The following is a 25,771-nucleotide window of genomic DNA, read 5'->3' on the forward strand; positions in this document are numbered from 1 at the left end:
CGTTGAATGGTAAACCAAAACAAAAATGCCGTTCAGTCTTTATCACATATTTGATCACAAAAAAATGATGGCAAGGGTCCACCGGCTATCCACCGGCTACAAGGAGAGGAAGTAACGTAAGAAAATTTATATGCGGTGAAGATACGAGTAAATGAGCAAATGGGGAAAAGTCGTACTAGTGACAAAGGGCATTCGTGTAGATCAGTTGCGTTCCGCATGAAAATGGAAACGATAAATGAAGCAGAAAGGGGTGATGTAGAGAGATATATATGGATATATGCAGAAACTCCTGAGAATCAAACACTGTAACACACTGTGTCATTAAGGTCGTGAGTTCTGTACCGACGATTTAAAATGTTAAGAGAGAGTGTAAGGTTAAACTGGGGGATGGACCTGGGGATGCATATAGACACGTATGGATAGATATCAAGCATGCAAATCAATTGGTCTAAATAATCTGTAAAGAGGTGAATGATAAGATATAGTGTTTTCGTTAAAAAAATAAAAATAAAAATAAAAATAAAAAAGCCGCCCCGGATATTAAAACCACTGGGTGTGTTGTTGAAGAGGGATATCATCTTGGTTTGCAGAAGCGGTGATCGAATAGGTGGCCGGATCCCACATGAAAGTGTTAGGTTCCGTGGACACAAACGCTCCTTCTTGTGAGACCAGCAGGCTATCGTCGCCAGCCGTTGTACTGAAGGTCTGACTATCTGCAGAAGAGTAGTCTTGAGGGACCTGGTAGGAGTTTAACCTCACCCCTGGCGATGTCGCGATTATGTCAAAGGGTTGTGGTGGCTGGCTAAGCGCAGCACCAGCCTTGAGGAAGGCATCGATGTCCACTGACTGGAGGTCGCTCGGCGACAGCATTTGTGACTGAGAGAAATCTACACAAGACGATGGGCTGAGACGGTACATGCCATTCCCTGATCCATCGCTAGCGCTGAGGACGTCAAGTTTGTCAGGGTTGGACATCCCTATTCCAGTGGCAAGGCTGATATCTTCGACCTCTGAGAGTTCTCCCGACGAAGAATGGGTGAGGTTGGAGTGACTGAAATTGCTGTTGTCAAAGCTTGCGTACGAGGGTGGCTGGCTGAATGTAGTGTGGAGGTCGCTGGGGTTGAAGGGCAAACCAAATGTGGACCAGTCCACTGGGGGAACATTGAAATTGGGCGTCTCTGGAAATGCTTCCGTCTCCGGAGAATAGAATTGGTCAAGACTCTGGTCTTGACGATCAAACAAACCTGGAGTTGAATTCGTTGGGTCCAACGGAGCAACGGAAATATCGAGATGGGGAATTCCGTTATTCATATCCTCAATTCCAAGCAAGGGAGCATTGGCGGGTGATCCATGTTCCGACCTTACCAGACGGACTGGGAAAGCTACCTTTGTAATCGAATCCACAGCCAGGGTCCCGTCTTGCTCGATACCAGTTTCGGGTAAGGGAAGATGGTCCGCCGAATGGCGCGCGATGTCTGATGAAGCATGAACAGTATGGGACCTAGGAATTGAGTAAGGGACCCCTCGTTTACATGTGTCGTTGACTCTATTCTTAGTGTGGCGGGTCGGGAAACCGGAAAGCGCGTCATCCGCTTTAGTAGTTGCAAAGTGAGGGCGTTTCTGACCCAGGTTGGAGGATGCTCTGCTGCGAGGGGGGCCCACCTCGGGAACGGTTTCGAGGTTGGAATCTCTTTTGTTGGCACAAGTGCAGCGGGAGCCATGGCCACAGCAGCACTGCTTTCGATTTCCAACTATTGCCAGGTTAGTCAGAAAGAACAGAATGAGGATGTAATTTGAATGCTGACTCACCTTGATTATCGCTTGCCTCCTTCGTCGGACATTCAGCTTTTGTATGGCCTTTCTCGCCACATTCGCACTTGGTGTGAGTTGTGCGCGACTTGCGCAAACCTCGACAGTGAGGGCATTGCGAAACCGGGCGACCTTTCTTATTTATGTGACTCAAGGGCCGATCTATTTGAAGTTGGTTAGTGATTATATTAATGAAGGAGTCCTGTGGTTGCGACGGTATAATTAAGGCATACCTGCATGTTGGCAATTGCTGACACGATGCCCTCGGATACAGGCCTCGCAAGCCCACTTCTCGCCTTTGATCAACATGGTCGGTGTGGGTGTGAGTGTGTATTTTTGTTTTCTTTAAGCGTAATGGTAACAAGAAAGGGCGTTATTTTCCGTCCGTTTCATATATTGGGTGTGTTGGCTTTGGGCGAGAATGGAAAAGTAGGCGGTCTGCCGTGGAAGCAAAGGCACGTCGAACAACCAAACGGGCGGTATGCTCAAGACGCTATAAATCGAATAGCAGCTTCGAAAGATCGCAACTCATGGTGGCGTCCGCTGACAGAGTATATCTTTGGTTGAATTGGCGAGGGAATCTGGGAGATCTGCCATTCAAACGAGAGTGGCACAGGAGAACATGAGTCAAAAAATAAAGTAATGAAGCACAGCAATGGAGTAGCGAGAGAGTAAAATTGAGGTGATAACCGCACACAGATGTCAACAGGATCAGATGGCATTCACCGGGTGGGATATGGAGAGAATAAAGAGGGAAACCGAAGATACAGAGTGGTGATATCCTTAAGATGAGGTTGCAAGCGGGCTGAGGAGGGGAGATTAGAGGTGTGCGATGACAAGAGGCGGTGCCGAGTTGGCCACCGCGGAAAATTTAACTTCCACGACCCGGTTTGCGGGAACCCAAGGTCAGCGGTAAACTAGGGGCGTGTGAACAGGCGGGAGCAAAGTTTGGCCAGGAGTTATATGCACGCACTCCGTTTTCTAGCTTGCCCGCAGCCCTGAGAGCTAGCATACGCACATGAAGGACGAAAAGCAAGTGAAATGACGCGAGAGAGGGGAATGAAAAGAAAATTCAACGTACCGACAAAGAAATTGACAGGCACTCTGACAGCAGGAGTCTTGTGCGTGTTGTGTGCCTTTCAAGCCTACCTTTAACATTGCTCCTCGTTCCTGTGGGCGGCTGCCCAAGTTATATATAACCCATGTTTCGAGCTTCTTGTTGTGATTCTTGATACCAACGAAGGCACAATCCGTCCGTGTGGCCTGTGGTGAAAATGGGAGGCGCCATGTATCTGGTATCTACTAGTAATCGGGGCTAGTATTGGCTTCGTTCTTATGCATGTATCTCGGTTGCGTTTTCTTCAAACCTGTGCTTCCTGCCATGGATTCTATCTCTCCCCGATCGTATGTTTTATGGTTACTTTTTTCCTATTCATCAGTTGGAATTGATACATTTTTAACCGCCTTTACCATAAGTATTCCCACTTTTTCTCCCTCTCTCTTTTGAAGAAGTGGAAGAAGATTTCCTTCTACGGTACCGCACAACTGGTTCAAGCACCAAGGAGCAGCTTGAGTTTACTACCCGTCGCAGATATTTTTATTTTTACTTTCGAACCCCTATCCCGACATGCCTCCGGGTCGACACCAACCCCCAACGGATCCCGCTTCACCGAAGAAATTTTCAAACCAGATTAACCCGCCCCCAATATTCAGATCAAGACATGCATGGTGTGCGCATTTCCAAGGGAGATAAACATGCCAATTGGTACCGACTAGTACCGACTAGTACCAACTCCGCGCTAGACCAAAAGCAACACGTCCCAACACCCTGCCGATCCTTTCCTTGTTCGGACCCTTCCAGAAGGCTTCCATGCGTCTTCCGTTTTCAGCCAACCGCCCTTTCCAGCCTTGCTCGATTCCTCGAATAACTCGGCCGGCGCCAGGGACGAACAAAGCTTAATGGATAGGACCCCGAACACTCCGATGGCGATGTTTCTCGCCAAAACTTCCCATGAATACATGTACTTACTGCTCCCTGTCCGGGCCCGCCCCGTTTCTCTATAGTATACCATAGGCGCGAATCATAAGGATACCTACTAGTATCTATCTAAAACCGGATATACTTTTCTGGCTGCTCCATGGGCATTCCAAAGCAAGCAACGCTGTTATGATTCTAAAATTAAGCAAGATGAATGGTGGATCGTGTTATCCCTCTCCAGCCACTGGTTCATTCAGCCTTGTCATAGCCTTCTCGTCCGTATATCAGTTGATTCTTGACGCCCATATTTTGAGCTGCAGGGCCGATATGGACTATGAGCCTATCAGTGCTTCATCTATCATTGCCTCGCTTTACTTTCCTGACCCACATGTTTCTTCCATTTAGGGCATTTACTCGCTCCTCCCTGGAAGATTTCAAGTTCCTCTCTCGACCCCAGTGGGTTCGTTCTGGGATGTTCTGCACGCCAGAACGAACAAAATGCCAAGGGCAATATAAAAGAAAAGGGCGAAATCTCTTTTTCTTTTCTTTTCTTTTCTTTTCTTTCTTTCTTTTAACTTTCTTTTTCTTCTTTTTCCTTTTTGTTCGATGAAGTCCCAGTCCAGGTGTATCAGCCATCAAAAGCCTTGGAAACGCTCCCTCGCTCACTGATTGGACTATCCCCCCCTTCTAGAAGCCTTCTAGTCCCGTTTTTAGTTTCGGAAGATACACACTTATAAGGTTTGTGGCTTGACTGACAGGGACTGTGTTATTTTTATTTTTACTTTTTATCTTCCATTCATTTTTTTGTCTTTTTATTCTTCTTTTCGCCCCGACCCCAGCGCCTGTGTGTATTTGGAATTTTTCTGGGGCCTTGCACTGCCAGAGCTGTTGCTATGTGATTGATACCAACCATGTTCTTCAAATGGTTAGTGAGGGTGGAGAATGTGGAGAGGGTGGCGAGAGACGAGGGTGTTCGGGAGATGTTATCCTAGGTCAGGTTGGTATATTGATATACAATCGCGATATCCTGGCTATGGGCATGGGGTTAAGGGAAGTGAACGACTGATTCCCCACTAGAGCTATCTTCCCCCTCCACCTTTCCCCCTCCCTCTTCCACTAAGTGTCTGATATTCGTATTCCACGACAGGTAATCAATACCATTCCGAAATTACAGCTAGGGCATGTCTTCTCGCTCTTTAACTGAATTACAGTACGCACACGTCTTTCAGCACTATCATCCACTTTGTGGCCCCCGAGCGAGCATTTTCATAGAATTACGCGATAGTCGAAATTCGACGATCCAACTGATGACAAATACTCCCCCCTCTACGCTCACGGCGGATTCCAGAGATGTTAGAAGCAGTCAGCCACCCATCTCCACTCCACAGACAAAATAGATAGGATCAAGGAACAGAAGCAAGGCTGGATTCGCATCATATTCCTATTAAACTTAATTCCTCTCAATATGTCCTGTTTACCTGTTTACTTTCTTCATTGTGGATCTCTTATTATTTTTGTTTACAATCCACCGGGCTGTGATCCAAACAGTATACATTAAACACGGGGATCGACCGCCAACAGCTACAAGTTGCTGATCCTTAGATGGCCTGTAATGGGCTTATAGAATGCAAGTTGCTTTGGGGCTTAAATCCCACACCTAGTGCTGGTTTTCCCATCTCCCTGGTGTGCTATGTAAAGGCATCTGGCGATTACCGAAGGATGCGACGAAGTAGGCGGAGACTGCATACACCACCTCGTTCTCGTTCTACTTCATCGCCATCTTCGGACTGCTTGTCGCAACAGAATGGTTTTTCCTGAGCTTCTGCCTTTGTCGGTTGTTTCAGGATGGTGATATCTGGGCAGGGATGGGAGTATCTACCTACTTCATGCTCAGAGAACGTCAAGTTACTATTATTCGGGCTTGTTTATCTTTTGGTCTTGGTTATTTTGTTACTGGCTGGAAATATGTCATTATTGAGATCTTCACAGTGTCTCACATTATTTATATCTGGCCTCATATATCATTCCAAATGTATAAGGCTGCCGACTCATTCGCACAAACTCAAGTTCCGGATGTAATTCAACCCTGTTTTTATCAGATGCTCAAGAATGGATGTGAATAATTAATAATTGCGTGCTCGCAGAGTCACTTCTCATAAACTAGATTAGATGATAACCTTATCGCCGAAGGAACGGATCCATAACAAGCCCCACAGCTTTATTCTTGGTGTCAGTGGTGGGGAACAACCCAGTTGATCGTTCCCCTGCCCACAGCCTTTCGTCGGCCGGATTTGCCAACCACATAAACTGACAATAAACCCCTCCCGACTGCGTAAAACGCCACATAAAACCGCCCTGATACCAAAGCCGCGCCAGACGTGACTTGTAAGGGCACAAAGGATTTGCGTTGGCGCTAGAAAATCCATCGAACCTTCTACGCACCCCCCGAGGTTTGAGGCTTGCGGACCGGCTAGCTGGCGCAGGTAACTACTAACCAACCCGCTGAGGAGAACTGATTTCCGAAGGTCCTTGACTCCTCGCAGGGGAGCAAATCTCTATCATCGGTCACGGGTTCCAGGAAGTTCCTGGATCCAGACATGATACTTGGCCTCTGTTAGTGTGCTTCCAGGCCGGACTCGACGTAGCCTGTGGAGGAGTGGATTTTTTGCAGGTTTTGAGCGGGGCGGCAGGCCCTGCATGTTGCTTGCTCGGGCCAAGGTGATGCGATGCATTGGGTTTTTTCTTTTCTTTTCTCTTCTTTTTTATTTTTTTGTTGTTGTTTCGTATTTCATTCCCACCCAATACTCATCCGAGTCCCAGCCACCTCCCCCTGGCGCCGCGGTCTTGCTGCATTACGAACGCCTGTTTGTTTTTACATGCACGGTTGCGTTCGTTGGAAAAAGGCTTCTTCCCACTCCTTATTCCAATCCATCTTCGCTCGTCTTCCCAGCTTGCGCTGGTTCTGTCCACATTAAGCGCTTTAAGTAAGGCTAGTTCTACCGAAATGTACTTACAAGACGTGACCAGGTGATCAGTTTCGTCGGGAAATCTGAGTAGGTCGAACGTGTCAGAGGCTTACCTTTTTTTTTTTTTCGATCAATTTAGGCTTTTTCGTCGGGGAATCAAGTAAAGTCCTATGTAAACAGCATCGTGCATCATGCATCGTGATTTTTGCCCTGGTTGTGTGACCCTGTTCGTCCGAAAGAGCATGGGGGTATCAGTCCCTGGATATTGCTTGACGGGTCTATAAATAACTTCGCTTTCTCAATTGGAATTAAAACACGATTACGCCTCGGGTTAGATAATTTATATTCGATCGTAAACACCACTGTCCCTTGTTCGAAAAGTGTATGAATACGGCATGCAAGGATTGTAACTGACTGAAGTGATCTTTGAACTTCTCATGCATACTTCTGGATTCTCACTTGGTTGATGAAGTTCGTGCTACGGTACGTGTTTCGCATCTTAAAATGTATCCATATCCATATTTACTTCCGTCTTGATTCTTGTCACGATGACTGCCACGGTTTTACTCAATAGAAGACTTGAAGCCCTTTTATCCACCCAAAGCAGCAAATCCCCGGAATATGGTTTCAAATTGGGATGTCATGCCTGCACAGGTAGATAGCAAGCATCTGCGACAGGTAGCTGCCCTTGATAGCATCCCAGGATTTTGGACATGCTACGGGTTACCCGGAAGTGGTAGCGTCTTATATCGAGTAACGGGTTTGGAGGAGATCATGGCAGACCTTGAAACGGCGACACATCGATCAAGACAAAAATGGATCCGCGGTCTCTTTCGTGGGATTTGTATGTCCTTCTATTTTGGTGACGAGGCGAGGAACCCGACTGTTGCTTCTTTTCATTATTCCTGCCCAGCCCCACATCCCTATGTCGTACTGCATACATAGACAAGGTGGAACTTATAGCTTCTGCAGACCCTGGTTTGAGCATGGCATCGATGAATTTGCAGCATATACTTATCTGGGATAGAGATTGTGTCTCATTGGGTTCGTTCTATTCTTATCTAAATTTATCTCATTGACGAGCGGGGTTCTGGAGAGTTGGGGCAAGGTGAGCACACAAACAACGTTGATCGTGAGAGAAAAGGTCGATTTCTTCCGGTCCGTTAAGGTTTTTGTGATCGGGGTTTGTGTGCATCTACCAGCTGCTTCAGTTATTCCCAAAAGGCCGGGATGGCTTCTTAGACTGGTGAAGGGACGGGGGCGAGGAGTTTGGCCCCCGTTTTGTGAATAGCGTGAGGTGTTCATGTGCGTATATCCGTTTCCGGCTCAATGCCTGTTGATTTTTTCCAATTCTTTTTTAAATCCGTTTGAAAGCTGGGTTCCGCGATCGGTAGAAGGATTGAAGTTCCTCATCTGAAGAGCATTAAAAGAGAAAGATTTCCATGGAAATACTAGTATGCATTTGAAACGTGATTCAACCTGCACGGCATGTAGTGGGACATGATTCCATTCATCGTCAAGGAAATCTAAGGGCTCTAATTGATTGTTAGATAACAAATGAAGATACGATTAATCGGTTGATGATAGTGATGATCTGGTGTTGAAAAGAGCACACGCACAGGAAATGTTCCCTTTAGCAGAGTAGAAAAGCTGTCTGTTTGATATATGGCTTGAGAAGCCTCAAGACACAGCGATGAGAGAAATTTCCATTTAACTAGCTTATTCATTTGATCTCCCTTGGACCGATCTCACGTTCAGCGCTGGCATCTAAAATGCACCTACACCCATGCATAATACACCATCTGTTGGAACCAATGAAGTCCGAATATTGCCCCAAATACTGAATATTGATAATATTAATTGACTTGCTTATTATAACTCCACTAATTACATGAAAAGTAGGCAGTATTTATAGAAAAGATCATGCTTAGATATACACAAGAGATAGTTCTGAGCATTGTTAAGTTTTATCTGGTAGGACATTTATGCTGTTGCTTGAATCTTCTCAAATCCTTGATAGTAGAACTTACCAAGTTCTCAATATACCCCCTTCAGCTGAATACTGTCAGTAATGAAGCTGGAGAAATTGTCAGAATAGAAAATAATATAGAGAATATAATGATTAGCAAGTTGAAAAGAAATAGATAAAGAAGATGTATGAGAATGTTGAATTCCTCTTGTTCAAAATTGTTGTATTTATATATTTTATTTTGATATATCATTGATAAAATCAGTTATATCAACTAATTCTAGTTGCTTGATGAATTCTTATTGCTTCTGTTGTGATAATAACTTGATTAACTCATTTACTGACATACTGCTTGTAGATATTCATTATACTGAGATATCTTTAAATTGTATTCATTCTTGCAATCAATTGCTGTATATATTAACATGATATAATTTGATTGTGATAGATGAATCTTTCTTAGTAAGAATGTCAACTGTTTATTAATTATTATATTTGATGAAGATTTTATAATCAGAATTAAATTCTAGATGATTAAAAAATCTTTTTCATCAAATTATCTTCTTATCTATCTGTGATATAGCTAGTAGTTCAGCTTCAGTGATGAAAGTTATTATTATTCTCTATCTCTTTAACTTTCAATCAACAGATCTCTTAAAAAGCTTGAAGATATAATCTTTTGTTGATTTTTTATTTAAATTATCTGTGAAAGAGATATCACTAACTGCTTCAACCACATTCATTGATAAGTCATTATTATCAGATACACTATATTCAATTGCTAGATTCTTTGAATCTTATAGATAAATAATAACACAATCAATCTCTGCAGAATGATGTTCAGAAGAATTAATTATATAGATTATAAATTTATCAACTGTGTATACAATATCTGATTTAGTCATCACAGCAGTATAGATACAGAATTCAATCTGATATTAATAGTAGTGAATATTCTCAGATAATACAGTTTCTTGATAAGATGCTAGTGAAATACTAGATAGAGATGTTGATATTTTATAAATATAAATAAGATAATAAATATCAACTAGCTTATTAATATAGATATCTTGACAGAGCCACAACTTTTTAGAGCTTCAATCTCTAGTAATTCTTATATTAAAAAATCATTCAAGGTTTTCCATCTGTTGAAATTTATATATATTCTTAAGATCTTTAATTAACTGATTCTTTTTCTCTCTGTCATCAGAGTGAAAAACCACAACAGTATCATCAATATAAAAGAAGATGATTATTCATTCATTGATAAATAAACACTTATTCTCAGAGATTAAAGTGAAGTCTAATTGTCTAAGAGTAGTAGATAATTCTTTAAGCTATAAAAGAAGTGATCTTCTTAGACTATATAAAATATATATTAGATATAGAATGTAGGCATTCTTTTTAAGATTTCATATTTCTTTCAACTTTCATCAATTATCTAATAATTCAATATAAACTAGCTCATCAAGTGAACTGTTTATAAAGATATTGATATTATTCAACTGCTTAATATTAAAATCAAAAGCACTGATAATAACAAGCAAAATACAGAAGATTTTCACAGCTAAGATATAAGTTTTAATATTTAATTCAGATATTAATTGTAGATTATCTCAGATATAAATATAAGCTTTGAATTTAATAAGATAACTATCATCATCAAATTTATAGATGAATATTCAATATAATAAAATCACTGAAATATTTTTCAAAGATTTATTAATAATTTTATAGATGTTTTACTGAGTTATAGAGTTTCATTTCTGTTTGACTGCATTAATTCACTCATTGTGATAGAGGTGTTTATTGATATCATTTCAATGTTGAGATGAATCAGATAATTGAGATCAATGAACTTTAGAAGGTTCTGATTTAGATAGAGGTTTTATAAAGACAGTATTAATCATTCAATCTGAGTTATTCTTTGTAAGAGATACTGCTATATAATGAGTTGCCTTGTATATTCTCTTGCTCTCAATTATATTGAACTCACTAATCTCATTTACTCTAGATATCTGATTGCTTGATAATATCAAATAAGTATCAATAAAAAGATCAGATTCAATAGAATCACTAGAATTAGATTCAGAGATTGAATCTGATATAGATAAGATATCTGTCATAAGTTGCACTCTCAGTATTTTATTGATATCTTTGTTATCTTTATTATCATTCTCTGTACACAGTGCAATCTCATCAGAGTGAAAAATATTAATATCTGAGTATAGATTATTCTCTTGATGAAAAGTGTCAACCACTGACTTCTTGATCTTAATATTCAAGAACTCAATCTCTTGAGTAATTCAATCTCACAGCTGTTTTTCAATATGAGATTTGTTTGAATTATATTGTTTATTCTCATTAAATATAACATTTCTTGCTCTTATCACTCTGTCTAGATGAGAAATTTAAATTCTAAAGATATTTGTAGAATTATAATTTATAAAATATTCAATATAAACTCTGAAATCAAACTTCTGTGATTGATTTCAATTGAGGATTTTATTAAGAATCTTTGTATACACTCAATATTTATAAATATATAAATAAGTATATAAATACTGTTTGATATGAAGATATTTTTCTAATATTCAAAGAAATGATTTCTATTCTAGTATTTTAATAGAGATTCTATTCAGCAAGTAAATAACTGCTATTACTATTTCAGAGAATAATAATTAAAACAGTAAGAATTCTATTCTAAGAGTTCTTACTTTAGTAATTATAATAGCATCTGCACATTCAGCAGCACTGTTCTATTTATAAATATATTTCAAAAAATATTCAATTTTCAGATCTAGTTCAGTTACTCAGTTTTTAAAGATATCAGATTCTTTGATTTCTTTCTCATTATCAATTTATATAATCTTTATTTCACAATTAAATTGATATTTAATTCATCTTAAAACTTTGTTGAAAGCCTTTCTTATATCAGACTTTCTCAAGACTGTTACTGTGATATGAAATCAAAGATAATCATATATAAAATATATGAGTCATCTTTCTTCATTGTAGTAATAGATAGATCTCTGTATAATATCTGCATGGAGTTGTTCAAAAAGTAGTTTAGATTATATATAAAAATGACAAGATATTTAATTCTTTGCTTTGATAAGATGATAAGATTCACAGAGTTCTTTGTCTTCAGTATCATCAATCTTCACAATATATTTGATATTAGATATCTGAACTTCTTTGATATCAATTAATAGATGCTTCACTGCTCTCATCAAAAAATGTTCTAGATATTAATACTAAATTTTAGAGAAAGCAGTAGAACTCTTTGAAGTGTATGAAATAGCTGTGTGAAATATCTTCACAGATTCTGCTAGATTACTAGTTGAAGTAATATTAATAAATATTAAAATATTCTCACTAGTTCTGTGATATTTAGTAATCAGTAATTTATTATACATCTTTATATAAGCAAAAATTGAGTCATCTTTAATTCTTTACAATCTGAATATTTTGTCATTAAAATAAATCTTCTCTATATAATAGCAAGGTTTTCAGATGATTAGATTAGTATAAAAGTGCAGAATATAGATAGTATTCTTAAGAATCACTCTAAACTGCTTGTTTAGAGCATCAATTATATAAGTTTAAATTATACTATATTTTATAATTTTTGTTATTGAATCTTCAGTGTAAATTTACTCTTCTGACAGTTTATATATTAGAAATCTAGATTAATTATTACAGATATATTACTCAGCATCAGTATTGAATATTCAGAAATCTTGAAGATAGAGACATTGATTTAAAGAAATACTCTCAATATTTACATTTAGATATTATATCAATTAATTGATAGATATAATTTTAAAAGTAATTGAAGATTGATCAGTAGAATAATCAATAGAATAATCAATAAAATAATTGATAGATTCTTCATCTTTCTTTTAAAAAATTATTTTTCTCAGTATCAGTTCTATCATCTCAGTATTAGAAGTAGCTATTTTGATTATTATTATATCTATCTTTTTTCTAATATCTTTATTTTTAAGTATTTTATTTATTTTTTTATATCATTACTCATTCTTCTTTTATTCTTCTGATCTCTGATTTGAGTTAAAATAATAATATTTAACTCAGAAATACTTCAAGCTATAAACACAGATTCTGAATCTCAATTATTCTGCTTATCTCTTATTAAAGATAGTAAGATTGAATAGAAATAATTCTGACTTGCTATATTTCTTTTTGTGATATTTAGAATAGAAATCATTGACTATATCTACAAAAAAATAGTTCTCTGCATCTTTCATTTCAATCTCTCTCTTTCAGATAGCTGTATATAAATTGTCAATTAATATATTGATAAGAAAAAAGTTCTTTTATATATCAAAGTTGTCATCTATTTCAGAGTTTTTAATCTCTATCTCAATCAGAGCTCAGATATCTAATCACTGATTTAAATTCTACTTAGACAGTTTCTGTAAATTCTGATATCTTTTTTATATTTTATATCTGCAATCTGTAGTTCTAGATAATAATCTCTTCTTGAGAGTAATTAGAAGATTCTTTATATCAATATAAATATTTCTATTGATTGCTATTTCTAACTCACTGAATATTACTGTTCTGTAGATTTCTTGCTTGATTCTATTAACATCTGTAATCTTATCTTTATAGAGATTTCTATTATTGTTATATTTACTGTTCTTCATTTCTCAATTAATTTTTACTTTCACAGTGTGCTCAGTAGAGAATTCTGAGAAAATAGAAATAGATATATCACTCATTCTATTGAAACTTTTCTCACTAATAAGATTTAGTATCTGAAACTCATCAGCAAGATCTAGTATTATAGTGTATTATAGATTTTATTTTCTAGAAGAATTCAAAAAAAATAAGTTCTTAGATGAAGAATTTTCTGCTGACATCTTGATCAATTATATATAGAAATTGAATCAATATCAAATCAATTGAATAATTGATATAGAATTGTATGAATATAATCATTATTTCACTGCTATCTCTCACTATAGATCAATGAGAATTGGATAAATATAGATATAGATATATAGATATATTGCTGCAATCATCACTGATTAGATGATCAGTGAGATCAGATAGATATAATCAAATAGACAATAATATAATGATAGATGACTAAGTCAGGCTCATAACTGTCAGAATCAATGAAGTTCAAATATTGTCTCAAATACTGAATATTGATAATATTAATTGACTTGCTTATTATAACTCCACTAATTACATGAAAAATAGACAGTATTTATAGAAAAGATTATACTTAGATATACACAAGAGATAGTTCTGAGCATTGTTAAGTTTTATCTGATAGAACATTCATGCTGTTGCTTGAATCTTCTCAAATCCTTGATAGTAGAACTTACCAAGTTCTCAACACCATCTCTAACCATCGGGGTAGGTTAGAACTCAGAATTGACTAAGGGCTACAGTCTTTTATATATATACAAATATATATCCAAAAAAAAAAAAAAAAAAAAAAAAAAAAAAAACCTCCCGTCTACGCAGCATACGTACAGTTCAAGGATTGTTCTGGCCGAAAACTCAAGTCACCTGATCCTCCGCCTTGATCCGGAACTTTATTAATCCGTCACTTCGCCCTCCTGTCAGCCCCCATTAATAAGCAGGCCTGAATAACTCCGTCCAAGTTCTTCCTTCGCCGTTTTCTCCTTCGCATAAAACAATCCCCGTCCTCCGCCTCGACGCCCGACCGTCCAGAGAACTTTACTGGCGGATGGTATCATAAGAAAACTGCCCCCGCGTGTCTGCAATCGTGAGTTCTATGTATCCCGTGTGATGGCAAACGCTGGCTGCTGGTACAGTCTGCAGGTTGCAATTACTGGTCACCCGAGACTAACTTTTCATATTTTCCCTCGAATGGCTCCGTAAGACTCACGTAAATCTTGCCACTACCCTCGTACATGGCAGACAACCGCGTTGTCCCAGACTATCCCGCGAGCCACCAGTCTTCCGGAGACCCGCTTCAACCACAACCATCGCGCGCTGCTGTCACTGCAAGTGAGCCTGATACTATGGATTCTAGAGATCATTCTGAGATCCCTCCGGCTCACTCGTACCCTTCTCCCAACGCAGCGCAAATCGGTCAAGCTACTATGTCCTACTACGCCAACCAGTCGAGACACCTGACCGCGGACGAGCTGCATCTCTCCGCTGAATTGTCTCGTGAGGCTTCGACTGCGAATATGAATGATGGCTCAGCAAATGGAATTGGCCATGGCCAGCCAATGGTCTTGGCCCAGTCGAATTCTGGCTCGACTGACATCAATCGCGCTACGCAAGATGACCAACACCAGCAGCAGCAGCAGCAGCAACAACAGCAACAACCACCACCACAACATCAGCAGCAACAGCAACAACAGCAACAGTCACATCTCATTCAGTTCACACCCAATCAACAGGTTGGAGTTGATCCCAATCATGACTTGAGCTATGGTGATCAGAGTGCGCGGCGAAAGCGATCCAAGGTTTCTCGAGCTTGCGACGAGTGCAGGCGCAAGAAGGTGAGTCAAAAGTGGAATTCTCTAAGTTTGACAAAAGAGAAGCAAATATATACAATAAAATAAAGTAGACTAGCTAACAAATACAGGTTCGATGTGATGCGACCTCAGAAGCAGGAGTGGAGACTTGTACCAATTGCCGCCGTACCAATGCCACTTGCGAATTCAGTAGAGTCCCCATGAAACGCGGTCCTAGCAAAGGGTGAGTCCGCTCCATTTTCCCTGAACTTGCCCAATTTTCGGGCACTAATATCATTTAATAGGTACATAAAAGAACTTGCCGACCGTATCAACAGTCTCGAAAATCAGATGCATCCTGGTATCCCGCAATCTGACATGCAGTACCAGCCAATGCAGGAGGACACATCTCCTCGTGGATACCAGGAATTTTCCTCCCCAGTGGAAGGAAATCTTATACCTCGCAAGAGGACATACTCCATGTCAGAAGGTCTTCAAAACACTTTTGTGCAATCTCAATTTTCCCACAATGGGCGTCCCACTTCCGTTGGAGGCTGGCCTGTCCAGACCCCAAGTAAAGACCAATCCCAAGGCCACCAGGGAGATGGTGGCGCTGGCGTCGACACGTATTCCAATACACTTACCAATGGGTCTGCGAGGGTTAATCAGCCGTTCTGGTCGCAAGAAGGCATTACATCAGGACATCAAAGCGATATCAATTCATTGGGTGATGAACTCCAACCGCCCATAGAGTTGGATGAAAAGGTTTTTGACGCGTAAGTTAACGCTCCGTTGCTCTAATATTCAACAAAGATTGCGCATCCTGATTAATCCCCCCCAACAGCTACTATAATCATATCCATCTCATTCTACCCGTGTTGCCTAATTCAAGGGATCGATTCCGTGATCATCTCCAGCAGTGTAATCGCCAGATCCAGGAAGTGTTTCTCCACTGTCTCTACGCAGTTACAGGCGCGAATATGTTTCGTGCCGGAAATCAGTTTCAACAAATCCCAACATTTGAAAAGGCTCAGGACCGGTTATACGCGTCATTTCGAGAAGAGCCATCATCCAGGTCTTTGCCAACCAACTTTGTACTTCTCCAAAGTATTCTGTTGATGGTACTTGAAGCTGATACTCGCGGGCCGGAAAATCTGCTTGGCCAGAATGGCTTGTCAAAATCGGTGCTTTTGGAGGTTGCTTATCCTCTGTCATATCATATTGCGAAAAACCTGGGCCAGGTCAGGACTAGCAATCCAGATGACACCGAACCCGATTCAGACGCAAATATCGCACGGCGTAATTGGATTGTCGTCGGAATTTTATCACGATGGCACGCCGTTGCTGTAGCCGGGCCCGACATTTTTGATACCAACGAAACTGCCACGCTGGAAGATCAACAGATTTTTGGCGCTGTACCGTTGCAAATATCGCGTATGTTATATATGAATTAACATCTTCAATAATTTTGATATTTTCCTAGCAATGTAATAGCTGACAACTACATTTTCAACTCAGGTTATTCAACGCTCCTGACGGAGATCCACGACCTCCTTTTCGATATAACACCGTATACGTTGTCAAACTACGGCGCTAGCCGCGCTCTTAAGCGCAACATGTACGGCCAACTTAGTCGTATTAGGGATGTTGAACAACTCCATCTTGACGACAACACTGACAATATGAATGCCGCACGTATGGAGGAACTCTCCCCACTCATGTTCTGGTTCATTACTCTCCTCCTCAAACGGCACCTATTCACATATACTCCGTCCGAAATCCTCTACCCAGCCGAAGTCATCATTGACCTCCTTCACAAACAATCGCAAGCGCAGACCTCTGAAACAGCAGCAGCAACCACCCAGATACTAACAACACATTCCACCCCATTCCACCTTCATTTCTTTTCCCTCGCCGTATTAACACTCCTTGAAATCACGGACCTGCCAGATCTCGCCAACGACGCTTGGGAATCATTAGAGAAAGCTCTTCAGATCATTTCGCACCGGGAAAAATACTCAGCCACGGCGGGAGAGTTTGAGAATCTCTTCTCCACACCCAGGTGGGATGCGTGCATCCATGGCTTCATCCAAGCAAAGCTTGCAAAGGGCCGACCACAACAATCGGGCCCTCAAGTCGGTGCTACTAGCGACAGCGGTGGGGCGGCGGGTCCCGGATCGGCCGCACCGCCAATCGTGGGACCTACGGAACAGCGCTCGCTGCAACATTTGGCTGACCTAGCCGTCGGTGCTGGAAGCGCCGGCGGTAGTGGGAACGCGCCTTCCCCACCTGGTACATCTGCGGGTAATGGCCCGGGAGAGGAGAAGGAGGCAAATATGAGAACTGCGGCTGGCCCATCGGAAATGGCAGATGGGCTACAACAGCAGCCGTCTAGTGTGGAGCCGCAGAGACCGGCAGTATTTATTGATTTTACAAGGTTGACAAAAAAGGGCTATTTAAATGTGCTTGCAGCGAATTTCAATTGAAATCGATGCATCGCCTAGTGTGTAGGTTTGGAATTTCCTTTTAGTTACCCTCCCCTGCCCCCTTTCCCCCACGCACCCTCCGGTTTCTGTTTATGTCTTCGTCAATTTTGCCTATGGGCTGGTGGATATGGACACCCAAGTGAGAGAGAATGGTTGAAGACAAATTGCAAAACAAAACTTTTTTCTTCTTTTTTTTCTTATTTTTGAAACCAACGGGAAAATCGACTGTTTCCTTTTTGAGACTGGGTTTCAAGCTTTTTTTTTAACTTCTTTTTTTTCGATTGCGCTGACGGGTCGCCTTATTTATATTATATTTATGTTAGATTGTACTGTACTTTTGGGATGTTGGTTTCGTCCTCCTGTATCTATGTGGAATCGGCTGAATGGATGCTAAAGCAAAGAATCGGATGGCGGTAATATTGCTGATCGATGGAGATTGATAATATGGGCTAGTTTGTGTGGGTTATCTGTTTTTTATTTATTGTTTCACTGTTTCTTAGCGCGGGCCAATGCGCGGTATATTGGCGTTTTTCCTAGCCTGGTGGGACGACTCTCTCTGTTCCTTTTGCTTTCCACTCCTTGCTTTTTTCTTTTCTATTGCATTGTTCTTTGCGTTTTCCGCTCTTCTTCGTCTGCGTCCTCTTCTCTTCACATTTCCAATGATTCCCAATCACCAGTCTTGTGACATGAAACACCCAAATAATCTACTCTCTCATTCTTGTGTTAGGTTTACCTAGGGCACATCTTTTAATGAATTCTTCTCACTTCCCAAAACTTGTCAGGCAAAATAGTTTTTAGATACTACTTACTCATACGTGTTATTTTGCATCTTGTCTATGCTCTTCTTTTCCCATTTTTATTGTTATCCGTACGCGTTTTCTGTTATTATTCTTATCTTCTCGGCTGTAAAATATGTTTTTTGCGCAAATGCAGTAATAAAAATAGACATCGGAGTTTTGTGTTATTAGACTGTACTATCAGAATCCGCCGCTTCGTTATTTGTATTTATTCTGTCGTTTTCTGACGAGTATATACTCGGGGAGAAGAGCCATGAGAGGTATTATGGAAGGAATTTGACAGCCCGAGTTCTCTTCGCTATTCTGATTCTTGAGCCTCTATAACAGATATTACGAATGTAATTCAAGGAGTCAGTCTTCCATCGAACAGCAAAGAACGCTGAGTTAAATGTAGTTAAAAAATGGAAATAATTGGATAACATCAAAGATAACCGCCCTGTATGCGCACATGCAATCATGGATAAGTGAGAGGCATTATAGTAAATAGCCCAGGCAGAGTGGGATGGAACTGGGGAGCTATATTTAATTATATACTAGCAATGGCTAGTTCCGCGATAAGCTTATAATAAAAATGTCGTGGAATGGAAGACACGTATCAAAAGCAGCGGCTCTAAGTCCCAGCTAAGGCCCACAGACACCCTGTGATACGTATGGGTAGAATTACTAATAGCCGAAGGCTATCCTCCTCCACACCCCCTCGACATCCTGACAAAGCGCCAGGAATGCGTCACTTTCCAGCTGTGAGCAAACCCACGACTCTACCAGCGCGGATCGTTCTGCATTTGGCGTTGAAAGGTATGCCGATAAGTCTGATTGCGATATCTCGTTTTGATTTTTAGGTGACGCAAGAGAAATGAATCCTCTTGCCACCGTGCTTTGGGCTGGAATCCGTGGGTTAGCTGGAATTGCTGGGGTAGAGATGGTTTCTGTGCCTGATCCTTTGTTGTTTAAGTCATTGACATGGCCTGCTGACGTGCTATTAGCGAATAGAGTGTTAGATTCGATCGCAGCTGTGTTGGTGGACTCTTGTGCCATATTGCCAATATGCGCGCTTTGAACTACATGGGTTAGGGGCCAGAAAGGAGGATTTGGATTTGGATTTGCATAACTACCACTAACTTCCCCATCGGAAACTGCTCCGCTGCCATCTTGGCTGGTGACGGATAATAGGTTCGCTCTGGGATTATTCGACGTAGAAGTGCGCGATTGAGATATACAAAGGGGCAAGCCGGAACCTGACAGCACAGGATTTGTTGCTTGTCTTCCAGCGGGTACTCGTGACTGAGACGGCCGCTTTGGGCCGGCTTTTTTTCCAGGTTTGGCGAAAGGTAGCTCTCGTTTTGGGGGTAAAATCTGACTAAGAGAGTTTACATCAGGCAATGCTGGGGCTGTGGCTGGCCTGTCTTTGGAGGAACAGTGAGTCATTTTCCTAGGGCCTGGGTGGCTTGAAGGGAAAGGGGGCATATCTCTTTCCACTGGGCGGAAGGCGGACGATGGGCGGTGTATGTCTAGGTAAGCCGAAGCAGATGTTGTATTGTTGAGAGTAGTGCCTCTTTGAGGGATGGATAGCGACGAAGTGTGAGGTCTATCATGCGCCTCACGATAGGAGCCTACATTTGTTGACCCATTGCTCAATGAACTAATAAGTGACCCTGACGTGCTGGGCTCTGTCAGGGAAGGTGACCGTGGTCGTGTCTGGTGTTGGTCTACTGCTACTGCGGGCCGACTTGAGAGTGCTTGCGACATTGTATGTCCACTATTGTTTAGCTTCAGTAGGCTAGGTTTTTGGGAAGAGGGAGAGAATGGTCGATTAGACGAAGCATGCTGAGGTGGGACTGATGCAGAATGTGTGATTGGGCAACCAAGTTTCGCCAATATGGATATAGCATTGGAGTAGTCAGAATCGGAGGAGAACTTGACCTGAAAACGTCGGGTCTAAAGCGTGCTTAGCGGCATATAGATAGACTGGTGGATCTCATATTGGTACCTGATCGTTTTTCATGGGATAGCGCACTGCTAGACAAGGGCACTTTACGATAATGGCCACTGGGGGTTTCACAGTCTGGACGAAAGAATAGGATGACCCCACTGCTGCTTCTCTGGCCAAAGAGTTCAAATTCAGTTGTTCCTAGATTCCAGGGCCCGTGTAAGACAAATCACCATAAGAGCAGGGACGGAATTACATACCAAGATGTCACTCCCCTTATATACTCTCATACATTGGTATCCCTCCGGAAACGAAGCGGAGGTCTCATGGGGCAGGATATGATCGAAAACAACAGTGAGATCACCGCTGCTTGATAGGTGCGTCCATCCTAACGGAGAGGCACGGTATGCTGAGGTGGTGGAGTATGAGAATTTCAAGATGGGGATATTCAGTGAGTTTACTCTGGACTCAGTACTAGTAATCCCTGTGAGGGTCTGAGAAGCCATCTCATGGCCAGCCTTGCTGACAGCTATTTAACTGGGTTTGGGACGATGCAAGACACGTCTTCCTGAACGAAAAAGCTGACCCGCAAAGAGATATATCACAAGCAGAAGTATTGTACACTAGTTAAACAAGGAAATAATAGTTCGATGTCACCATTGTGGTGGAAACTAGGAAGAAGACAGCATGAGGATGAAATAAGCTCATCAAGTGTGAGAGCCTCAATTTCCTAAAGGGGATGGAGATGCACATTACTCGTGCTTTGGTAGACAGATTGGAGAAGAATTATCCTTGGAGGAAAAACAAAATAAGACAAGTCTCAGAACAGAACAGGCAGGCCATGTAAAAGGTAAAATGAAAAGCTCCGGCGGATTTATTCATGTTACCTGTCTAGTAACTCGAACTCGATCCCTCAAAAAAATGAATCCTATGCTTGGTCATGTGATCATTATCTTACTAAACCCACAAGCTAACCTCCTGGTCATCCTACACCGCCTTCTAAGAACAACCAACTTCTTGTCACGTGAAGAGCTTCATCAACAAATCAACCTTGTCTTTTTTGCCTTCAAATGCACCCAGTTCTGGTGCCCTTAGTTCTGTGAGGAGAGAGACACCAGATCAATGTTCACCTAGTCCTCTGTGCACATTCTAATAAATGAGCAAATCTAGAGAGAATCCTTTGAATCCCTGGGCTTCTTTGTCTCTTGTGTTCTTTCTGTTTATTTTGCCTTTCCTGCACAACGGCTCTCCAGCTCTCCAGCTCTCCACGTGATATCCATCCTCGCCAAGACTAACCGATGGAGCCAACCAGTACGCTAGACCAGATCCGGACTGACCCTGCCGCCTTTTATCTCGCGTTGCGCGATGTCCACAAAGACCAGAGGTAGGCTTGCACAAGCACGGTTGAGCGTGCAATTCCTCCCCCTGCTCCCTGATATACCTCCGTTGTTTGTTGTTCGTGTATATGCCTTTATTTGAGCAGACTGCAGCTAACCCGTGGCTTTTGTCTTCTTCCCTTCTATTTTGTTTGGAGCAGCTACCCGATCACTGTCCCGCTCACACAGGGAAGTTTCTGGGAGGTAAACCGGAAGAAGGTACATCCCCATACTCTCTTTGTCGAGGTCCTTGACCGCGGGGGTTTTGCGGAGGTTTCCGTGGACAAGGATAACTGGTGCGTTATCGCCGGACTCGTGGGGATACCTGAGACGCAGGCGACGACTTTGTCGTGGCACGTTAAACACCTCTACTACGAGTGGCTGTGGTAAGCATTCTATGTCCGTCTAGATCTAACATTGGCGCCAGAGTTGGAAGTCTCAATTGGATGACCGGACATCCCTTTCTGATTTGAGGAAATCGATAGGCCGTTGGAGGTGGCCATGAATGGTCCAGTAGCGGCGGACGGGAGCCCCGCGGACGCACGAAGCGCAAGGGGTAGGTTTGACGATTGCAATACCTCTCCAATCCTAAATCGGACCACCTATTCACTTTCTTCCTATCACGGCTTGAATAGTTACTGACAGTGTTGCCACCAGGCCTCCGACGAGCTCCCCCTCAACGACAACCCTACACCGCGACGAGTCCGGCGACCAGGCAGACCCGTAGCACAGCTAATACCCCGGGTATCCCCGCCAGCTTGGACAATTCGATCCCTTCTCTCTCTTATTCTCCCTCGTCGGCCCCTACAACCATAGCCGTCAACAACAACAATAACAACAACACCGCGGTCAACGTCACCGCCACTATGATGCCCACCCCTACTCCTCCCGCGGCTACCATAGACAATAGAGCGCCCATGTTCACAATTGTGGTCGATACGCCATCAAACCGCCGGGGCAAATACTCTCAGGTTGATCAGCCACCTCTTACGCGCAATATGGATCCTATGATGATGTCGATGATACCCGAAAAGAGTCCGTACTATTTCTATCTATTTATCAATTTACCATCTTTCTTTCTTTTTTCTCCTTCCCCCTGACCCTTTTTTTTGGGGGTTTCGCGTTTGTTTTGTATCCTAGTTTGCGGAGAAGTAAATCTAACTTTCAGTTTCCCATTTAGCTCCTCGTATCTACAACCACTGTGTCAGGGGTTTGCAGTCCCACATTCCCTCCGAAGTCGACTTCGCGCTACATCACTTGGTTGTTATATCAGACGAACGGGGTGACAAATTCAAGTTCGATGACTTCCCTTTTCTCGCAGAGGAGCTTGTCGAGAAAATCCTAGAGATCACTTATCTCGTGTCTGGTATCAGATGGGAGGTTGATTACACCACCCTCGAAGAGCCAAGGGACAATCTCCTATACGGCACTGGAAACAACGACATCATAGAAAAAATGGCAAAATTTCGAGTCACGCTCAGCGATGACAACGTGGAGACGGAGGAATTTGCCCGCAATCTTAGAAACATCAAGGAAGCTGCTCTGACGCTGCGGAATATGTCGATGCTAGAGGCGAACGCCGTTTTTCTATCAACTTTAGAGATTTTCAAGGATGGCATGCTTGTCGTACTCAACACTCCCCGTCAGCCACGTTTCAATGAAATCCTAAATTACGCGCTGGACACGATCGAGCAAGTCTGCCCGTACTGGGAAACTGACCCGGAGGACCCCCTTTTCAGCGTCCTGTTTGGGCTTTTAGGGTCATCTGATAGATACCATATCCTGACTTCTTTAAAGATTTTGATCCTCTTCTCGATGGAACTTGAAACGATCAAACGTCTTCAGGGCATCCCAGATGATAAAATTAACATGCTCATGAGCTACACACTACTCGAACAGGACAAGGAACTTCTTTCGGGAACTCTTGACTTCTTCTATCAGTACACAGCAATTCCAGAGAATGTCGAAGAGCTTCTTAGAAATTTCTCTCTTCCAACCACTCTTATCCCTCGTTTGACTAATCTCCTCTTATTTGAGGGTGAACGGGACGTCAACGAGATAGTGGATCAAGAAGAATGCAAGGCACCCGCCGCAACTAGTATTCCTATAGTGCCACCAGATCTCCATTCCATGCTATTGCAACTGCCCGAACCTGAACGTTGCTCTCGTTGGCTCAAGTGCTGCTTCATCGAAGATCCAGAGTGTGACATCACCCAACTTGCTCTCTGGCACGCTTATCAGAATTGTTTCGCGGATGAGCGAGTGCCTGGTGTAAGCACTCTTCCGGCGGCGGAGTTTATCAACACTGTTAGCCGCACATTCTCGTCAGCGCAAGCGCAGGTTGTTACCGGCCCAGTAGCCAAATTCATCATTAGAGGCATCCGCCCTCTTGAGACATCTTACGACCTAAATGGATATCCATACCGCCAGTGCAAGTGGAACGTTCCCAATGGTCAATGCAGGGTCTCATTCGTTGATCCCGCGAAACTCAAGGAGCACGTTTTCCGCGAGCACATGCTACTCAACCCGGCTGATCTAGGGAACTTGCAAGATGCGCGACGTCCTACCAACATTTGTGCCTGGGATACGTGCAAGGACTACGAGATTCCGACGATCAACACTGCCCGTGTCGCCGGCCACGTTTCCACCCACCTTCCACCGTTGCAGGATATGAGCTCACCCCCTCCACCTCCCCCACGCAAAATTATCCAGCCAAAACTCACACGACTCTTCGATTACTACCCCACTCCTATCGATGAAAAAGGCGAGCCCGTCGGAATCGCATACAAGGCAATCCTCATTTTGCGCAACGTGATTCGCAATCTGCCGAAGGAATCTGCGGGCCCCGAACATGGGAATAAGTCATGGAATTATGTTATTTTCTTCGCTTCGAGGAATAAGCTGATAGAGATTGCTGATTACAATCCGACGCTCCGCCGCGATATCTTCGAACTTGTTGATGAGATTAAATCAAATTAATCCTTTTTTCTGTTTATTTTGATTTCGATTTTTATCTTCGTCCCTTTTCGTCTCTTCTCTTATTTTGATTCTACTTCTTATCATCCGTTTTTCTTTGCCTTTTCGGAATCAGAAGGTACAGTATTTTAGAGTAGCTACGGTTGTCAGCTTTGCTCGTTAACCCCTGTATGAACACTTGTGCTTTGCCCTTGTTCCAACCATCTTCTATCCCAGGACCTCAGTTCCACTTGTTTCAGCTGGGGTTTGACGCGAATCTGCAATTTCTCTTTGTCCTTTCCTCTCCTTTTCTTCTGGCTTCTAAACCACAAGCTAAAATTTGAACTTGCAAAAGAGGGAGTCCGGTTGCATGCATACATTCCACATGGTGGCTTTTGTTCTTTACTCCATATGTTGGGTTGGGATCACTTGTCTTCTCCCTATTCCGTCAATTTCCCCTTCCATTTTCTTCTATTCCCCTTTACCTAATGAGCGTACGAATTTGAAGGATAAAAGTTGAGGAAAGTCTGAAACTGTCAGCAGTATCTATGTTTCGCTTCGTTTTCATTTTCATTTTTCTCTCATTTTCTCCCCACGAATGACCTTTCCTAGAAATGGACGGATGGATTTATCTGTGTTGGCTGTGTTTACTTATCTGTTGCAATGTGTCGCTCTGTTAAAGGGTAGAAGGGATTCATAGGTTTTGTACGATTAATGTTTCTAAAGTTAACCGATTCCATCAACCAGAGTAAATGTACGATTAATTTGACATATATTGCTTGCTTTTGTACACGCAAATGAACAATGTCCACAGCTGCCGACACACTTCCAAGTGCCCCTTAGATCATCACTTATAGCTTTTACGCGTTGGTTAGACACATGAAGGAATGCTGCCTCTCTAGTGCTCGAATTCTACACCGGTTCGAACTGGACTCGGGTGATGATCGGTCGTCCATTCGTTTTTACGCGGGACGAGGCAAGCAGTGTCCTAGATTATCTGCAATTTGAGTGGAGATAGTGGACTAAAATAATTGA

At 42.1% G+C, this 25,771-nt stretch overlaps 7 protein-coding genes across 7 annotated transcripts; 4 read left to right on the forward strand and 3 right to left on the reverse strand.

Annotated features, from left to right (window-relative positions):
- Positions 1 to 540: 540 nt before the first annotated feature.
- On the reverse strand, positions 541 to 2,118 carry HCBG_03077 (copper fist DNA binding domain-containing protein; the record flags this gene model as incomplete). Its single annotated transcript, XM_045430126.1, has 3 exons — positions 541 to 1,751; positions 1,810 to 1,971; positions 2,043 to 2,118. 3 exons carry the CDS (start codon positions 2,116 to 2,118, stop codon positions 541 to 543), a joined length of 1,449 nt encoding a protein of 482 aa, XP_045290021.1.
- Positions 2,119 to 3,436: 1,318 nt separating this feature from the next.
- On the forward strand, positions 3,437 to 3,873 carry HCBG_03078 (uncharacterized protein; the record flags this gene model as incomplete). The annotated part of the gene is made up of 2 exons (XM_045430127.1): positions 3,437 to 3,537; positions 3,621 to 3,873. The coding sequence occupies 2 exons, from the start codon at positions 3,437 to 3,439 to the stop codon at positions 3,871 to 3,873; spliced, it is 354 nt and encodes a 117-aa protein (XP_045290022.1).
- A 2,384-nt stretch (positions 3,874 to 6,257) lies between these two features.
- Positions 6,258 to 7,251, reverse strand: HCBG_03079 (uncharacterized protein; the record flags this gene model as incomplete). Its single annotated transcript, XM_045430128.1, has 3 exons — positions 6,258 to 6,372; positions 6,648 to 6,836; positions 7,199 to 7,251. The coding sequence occupies 3 exons, from the start codon at positions 7,249 to 7,251 to the stop codon at positions 6,258 to 6,260; spliced, it is 357 nt and encodes a 118-aa protein (XP_045290023.1).
- Positions 7,252 to 7,395: 144 nt separating this feature from the next.
- HCBG_03080 (uncharacterized protein) lies at positions 7,396 to 7,698 on the forward strand (the record flags this gene model as incomplete). The annotated part of the gene is made up of 1 exon (XM_045430129.1): positions 7,396 to 7,698. One exon carries the CDS (start codon positions 7,396 to 7,398, stop codon positions 7,696 to 7,698), a length of 303 nt encoding a protein of 100 aa, XP_045290024.1.
- A 6,942-nt stretch (positions 7,699 to 14,640) lies between these two features.
- Positions 14,641 to 18,378, forward strand: HCBG_03081 (uncharacterized protein; the record flags this gene model as incomplete). Its single annotated transcript, XM_045430130.1, has 6 exons — positions 14,641 to 15,240; positions 15,327 to 15,439; positions 15,501 to 15,971; positions 16,040 to 16,629; positions 16,714 to 17,702; positions 18,005 to 18,378. 5 exons carry the CDS (start codon positions 14,641 to 14,643, stop codon positions 17,679 to 17,681), a joined length of 2,742 nt encoding a protein of 913 aa, XP_045290025.1.
- A 763-nt stretch (positions 18,379 to 19,141) lies between these two features.
- Positions 19,142 to 20,911, reverse strand: HCBG_03082 (uncharacterized protein; the record flags this gene model as incomplete). The annotated part of the gene is made up of 2 exons (XM_045430131.1): positions 19,142 to 20,398; positions 20,666 to 20,911. The coding sequence occupies 2 exons, from the start codon at positions 20,909 to 20,911 to the stop codon at positions 19,142 to 19,144; spliced, it is 1,503 nt and encodes a 500-aa protein (XP_045290026.1).
- Positions 20,912 to 21,703: 792 nt separating this feature from the next.
- Positions 21,704 to 25,463, forward strand: HCBG_03083 (uncharacterized protein; the record flags this gene model as incomplete). The annotated part of the gene is made up of 4 exons (XM_045430132.1): positions 21,704 to 21,789; positions 22,267 to 22,337; positions 22,439 to 22,816; positions 22,962 to 25,463. 4 exons carry the CDS (start codon positions 21,704 to 21,706, stop codon positions 24,758 to 24,760), a joined length of 2,334 nt encoding a protein of 777 aa, XP_045290027.1.
- Positions 25,464 to 25,771: the final 308 nt, after the last annotated feature.

This window comes from Histoplasma capsulatum (assembly GCF_000150115.1).
Source record: "Histoplasma capsulatum G186AR genomic scaffold supercont2.3, whole genome shotgun sequence".
Lineage (NCBI taxonomy): Eukaryota > Fungi > Ascomycota > Eurotiomycetes > Onygenales > Ajellomycetaceae > Histoplasma > Histoplasma capsulatum.